General features: G+C 37.1%; 1 protein-coding gene across 1 annotated transcript in view; it reads right to left on the bottom strand.

Moving 5' to 3' along the window:
- Window positions 1–672: 672 nt before the first annotated feature.
- The window catches only part of CC2D2B (coiled-coil and C2 domain containing 2B), a 127,680-nt gene continuing 122,286 nt past the window's right edge, over window positions 673–6,066 (bottom strand). The window contains 2 exon segments of the mRNA XM_063103490.1: window positions 673–861; window positions 2,805–2,982. Of these exon segments, the coding sequence (XP_062959560.1) occupies window positions 673–861; window positions 2,805–2,982 (367 nt within the window).

Here is a 6,066-nt window from a genome sequence, read left to right as displayed (position 1 = left end):
TGAACTGTTCATGGAACATAAACATCAACCTCTCCCTTTAGAAGATCTCACCCTATGACAGGATGACGGCATTTTTGTGTGGCTAGATTTTTCCTCCTCCCCCACTCTCAGCAGGAAGTAGCTTCAGAAGAATGAGACCTTTGCCCCTTTCCCCCTTTTTATACTTAAAAGGCAGGAATGACAGATCTTGGACATGGTCGGTGCTATCTTGGATGTGGTCACATCACCTTGGATATGACTGACATCATCATGGACACAATTGGCGCCATATTGACTACAAAATAGCCATCAGTCTTTTACCCTATCTCGTGGTTTCTTCAGACAAAGAAAAACTTCCACCTCGTGTTTTCCCAAAGGACCCTTCCCCTCCTGCCTAGAGGTACCTCCCATCTTGACTACATCACCCCTGCCCACCACACCTGCACCAATAGTCGACCTGATCCCACACACCAGCACTCCCTCCCCCTCCCCGCCTGTGTTTTTCACACCCACCAACCCATATAAGCGTATGTACTCCTCCTAGCTGCTTCCCCCCCGCCATTTTGAGCACAGCCCGGCAGGTTTTTCGTTTTTTAATAAAGCCTGAATGGTACCCGGTGTTTTGGTTCGTTTTCTTTTAGCTTCTGATCTAGGGGCCCATAGTACAGTCTTTTCCTTTTCCCTTCTTCCTTTTCACTGATGTTGGGCTAAGGAAGCCAAATAGACCCACACAGATAGTATGTTGTTTGGGTATGGGTGAATATATACAGCTAAAGCAAATTCTGTCTGGGGAAGTTCAGAAGAGTGAATTCCAGTTTGATACGCGGCATCAATAATTGACTCTACATCAGTGTATGGCATCTGGATAGGAAATCCTGTGACCTGGATCAAGGAAAGAACAACACACAAACCCACATTACAATCATGTAGGTAATCTAGAATTACTGTATGCAAAAAGATCACAGAAGCCTCAAGGAAGTGGTAGTCATAAAACAATAATAGGTTTTTGTGGGTGCTGGTTTTGTTATAGGTACAGTGCTAAATGCTTCACATATATATTTAATCCTCAAACAACCCTATGAGATAGGTTCTATTATAGTCCCCATGTTACAGATAGAGATGAGCACACCATGTCTGTCTGATTCTAGAGCCTGTACATCTAACATTCCACACGTTTGCACCATTTCTACATAGCAAACTGCTGACAAGAAAATTACCTGGTTCCACATATAAGGGATTTAATTAAGAATTTTGGAAGAATTTAGTCAACATCTATTCAGTTTATATTTATTAAGGGACTAAAAGATTATGGAACATGATCCTATGTAAATTATCTATTTAATATAATAATAAACAGACAACTATCAGAAACCTCTTTTAAGTTTTAGATTGCTAGGGATTTTCCTGATCATTAAATCTGTTCACATGCTTTTCCCATGTAGTTACATAGTACACTGTTCTCCCCCTAGTTTACTTAATAAAATATATTGCAATTACCTGTTTTCTGGTCTGTCTCCCTAACTAGCCCTTAATCTGTTTGAATGCACAAGATTGTACCTGTCTTGTTTACTGTCATAACTCAGTGATTGGTACGATGCCTGGCACATAGAATAAAAATAATAGCATCTACTAAACACTTCTAGATGCTGGGTGCTATGCTAAGTATTAACTCACTTAATCCTCACCACAACCACAAAATGTAACTATTTTTGCCTCTGATATCCACTGGGGTAGAAGGTATATAGAGGTTAGATAACTTGCCCTACGTCAAATCTAGTGAGTAGTTAAACCAGAATTTGAACACAGGCTGCAGGGTTCAATCCAGATTTATTATTGTTAGCTGTGCGCTATCAAATGTTCAAATAATTTTACACAGGAAGTCCAAGTTTTAAACCTTGGCTTATATTTAACTATGATTAGCTTATCTGTTTACCCTTCTAATCCTATTTTTAAAAAAAGCAATACAAAAACAACTTCCTTCTTATTCATGAATGACTAGTGACTGTAGATCCTTCTCCAGCAGCCTAAGTGTTCAACTCCCAACAGATCCCTTACTGTCTATTCTCAGGGAGTTCCCCTAAGAGACATCTTCTAGTTTATTGTGTAGTAGGGGAAAGGACTCTCACTGTTGAGAGGCTGAGTTTTCAAAAATCCTCTGGATCAGTTCATAGAGAAGAGGAGGTGAAAGGATGCTCAGAGCTGGAGGTAAGGTAAGAGAAGGAAAGGAGGACCCTAACAATATATCAAATGCCCACCATGTTTACTTATGGACTTGTTGAGTTTGAGATGCCTTTTTACCATCTAAGAAGATGTCAATGGGCTGATGAATATATAAGAGGGAGGTCAGGAGCAAAGTCCAGGCTGAATGTATAAATTTGGGAATAATTTGCATATAGAAGATACTGAAGCTTACCTGGAATCCTCTTGTCCAGAACTAATTACAAGGAATTCAACCTATTACTAGAGACCATTTTTCAGTTTCTTAGTAGCAGGTTGGTTTTTGTTTGGGCATCTCTTTTCAAAGTTTATCATTCATACATCATAAACATACAACTGGTTCCAAAAAATGCCATGCAATGTGGTCCTGCTAATAATTGTTCACATTTGAAATTTCTTGGTCTATAACTAAATGCATTTTAATGCCATAGCATTTATCTTCCAGGATCGGGATAAAAGGCATTTCAAAGACATTTAAGATTGCTATTGTTTAGCAGTTAGATAAAACAAATAACAATATAAATAAAACAAAAAACAAATAACATATATAAAACAAAAAACAACACAGATAAAACAAATGTCATTAATACATTAAATCATATACAAACCCAATAAAATTGTAGCAATTTTTCAAGTTCACTCTCCTCTTCATAAGAAACAAAGCTTCCTCTGCCAAGTTCCAGCTTTGGGAGGATTTGTCGCAAAACAGAAGTACACTGTCGATTCCAACGTGTTGGGTGTTTAGGTCGCCATTCCATCATTTTACACTTTAGAGTCCTTTCAATCCTAAGGTAAGAATGCAAAGATCATTTTATGACAAATTACAACCAAAATGTGACAAGAATTTTGTTAGTTTTATTTAGGAATGAGAATACTTTTTATTATTATTTATTTATTATGAATATTCATGAGATACAAAGCTGGGTGTCCCCCCCGCCCAGATTCATACTGGGGGCATACCCATTACCAGAAATTACTTTTGTACCCTTTGTCCCCTCCCAATTGTCCCCCAACCTCTCTCCCCTCCCTCTCTCCCCTCCACTCCAATTTGTAGACCTAAGAATGTTTCCTCCCTCTGTTGGATCATGGCACTACTGTGTTCTTTCTTTCCTGCATGCCTTTCTCTCTTAGCTCCCACATATGAGCGAGCACATGTGGTATTTATCCCTCTGTGCTTTGCTCATTTCACTCAACATGTTTCTCCAGGTTCATCCATGTTGTTGCAAATGGGAATATTTCACTCTTTTTTATGGCACAGTAGTATTCCATAGTGTATATATACCACAGTTTCCTTATCCAATCATCTATTGATGGACGTTTAGGTTGGTTCTATATCTTGGCTATTGTAAACAGAGCTGCAATAAACATGGGAGTGCAGGTATCTCTTCGACATGATTTCCATTCCTCTGGATATATACCCAGAAGAGGGATTGCTGGATCATATGGAAGATCTATCTGTAGTTGTTTGAGAAACCTCCAAATTGTTTTCAAAAGTGGTTGTACTAATTTACATTCCCATCAACAGTGCCGTAGTGTTCCCTTCTCTCCACACCCTCACCAGCATTTGTTATTCACCATCTTTTTTATCATAGCCAGTCTAACTGGAGTGAGGTGGTATCTCAATGTGGTTTTAATTTGCATTTGCCTAATGACTAGTGTTGTTGAGCATTTTTTCATGTATCTGTTGGCCATTTGTATGTCTTCCTTTGAAAAATGTCTATTCAGCTCCTTTGCCCATTTTTTAATTGGGTCATTTATTTTTCTAGTGTATAATTGCTTGAGTTCTATGTATATTCTGGATATTAGCCCCTGGTTGGATGCATAGTTAGCAAAAATTTTCTCCCACTCTGTAGGTTGTCTTTTCACTCTGTTGATTGTTTCCTTTGCTGTGAAGAAACTTTTTAGTTTGATATAGTCTCATTTATTTTTTCTTTTGCTGCATGTGCTTTTCGGCTCATGTTCATAAAGCCAGTGCCCACACCTAATTGCTGAAGTGTTTCACCTATATTTTCCCTTAGTAATTTTACAGTTTCAGGTCTTATACCTAGGTTTTTAATCTGTTTTGAGTTGCTTTTAGTATATGGTGAGAGATGCATATCTTGATTCATTCTTCTGAATATGGATATCCAGTTTTCCCAGCACTATTTGTTGAAGAGGCAATCTTTTCCCCAATGTAGGTTTTTTGCTGCCTTTGTCTAATATCAGATGGCTATAAGCCTGAGGAGTGATTTCTAGGTTCTCTGTTTTACTCCACTGGTCAGAATATCTATTTTTGTACAAGTACCATGCTATTCTGGTTACAACAGCTTTGTAGTATAATTTGAAGTCAGGCAGAGTTATGCCACTGGCTTTATTTATTTATTTATTTTGCTCAGGATTGCTTTGGCTATTTGGGGTCTTTTGTTTTTCCATATGAAAGGTAAGATTGTATTTTCCATTTCTGTGAAGAATGTCATTGGTATTTTGATAGGGATTGCATAGAATCAGTAGATCACGTTGGGTATGGTATTTTGGTGGTGATTGCATTGAATCTGTAGATCACTTTGGATAGTACAGACATTTTCACAATGTTAATTCTTCCAATCCAAGAGCAGGAAGGAATATCTTTCCATCTTTTTGTGTCATCTTTAATTTCTTTCAAAAGTGGTTTGTAATTCTCACTGTAGAGGTCTTTCACCTCCTTGGTTAAATTGATCCCTAGGTAATGTATTTTTTTGGTGACAATTGTAAATGGGCTTACTTTCTTTATTTCTCTTTCTGTTAATTCATTATTTGAGTATATAAATGCTGATTTGGGGGCATTTATTTTGTATCATGCAATGTTACTGAAGTTATTAACCAGCTCTAGGAGTTTTTTGATAGAGTCTTTAGGTTTTTCTATATATCATGTCATCTGCAAATAGGGAAAGTTTAACTTCATCTTTTCCAATCTGGATTCCCTTTATTTCCTTCTCTTGCCTGATTGCTCTATCTAGTACCTCCAGTACTATGTTGAATAGAAGCAGTGAGAGTGGACATCCTTGTCTTGTTCCTGTCCTTAACGGGAAGGCCTTCAATTTTTCCCCATTCAGGATAATACAGGTGGTGGACTTGTCATAAATGGCTTTTATTGTGTTAAAATATTTTCCTTCTATACCTAATTGGTTGAGAGTCTTTATCATGAAGGAATGTTGAATTTTGTCAAATGCTTTTTCAGCATCTATTGAGATAATCATATGGTCTTTGTCCTTGAGCTTGTTGATGTGATGTATCATATTCTTTGACTTTCATATGTTGAACCATCCTTGCATCCCTGGGATGAATCCCACTTGATCATAGTGTATAATTTTTTAAATAAGTTGCTGTATTCTAATTGCTAATATTTTGCTGAAGATTTTAGCATCTACATTCATCAAGGATATTGGCCTATAATTTTCTTTTTTTGTTGTTCTTTATCTGGTTTTGAAATCAGAGTTATATTGGCCTCATAGAATGAGTTTGGGAGAGTAGCATCTGTTTCAATTGTTTGGAATAGTTTCATGAGAATTGGTATTAACTCCTCTTTTAAAGTTTGATAGAATTCAGCTGTAAAGCCATCCAGATCCTGACCTTTATTTGTTGGAAGATTGCTAATTACCACTTCAATCCCCTTGCTTGTTATTGGTCTGTTCAGGTTTTCTATCTCTTCTTGGTTCAGTCTTGGGAATTTATATGTGTCTAGAAACTTATTCATATTTTCCAGATTTTCAAATTTGTTGTCAAACAGTTGTTTATAATAGTCTCTAATGATTCTTTGTATTTCTGTGGTATCAGTTGTAATATCTCCCTTTTCATTTCTGATTTTTGTTATTTGGGTCTTCCCTCTCCTTTTTTTGTCAATCTAGCTAATGG

The sequence above is a fragment of the Cynocephalus volans genome, chromosome 7, assembly GCF_027409185.1.
Source record: "Cynocephalus volans isolate mCynVol1 chromosome 7, mCynVol1.pri, whole genome shotgun sequence".
NCBI classification, from domain to species: domain Eukaryota; kingdom Metazoa; phylum Chordata; class Mammalia; order Dermoptera; family Cynocephalidae; genus Cynocephalus; species Cynocephalus volans.
This window is presented reverse-complemented; position numbering and strand designations above follow the sequence as displayed.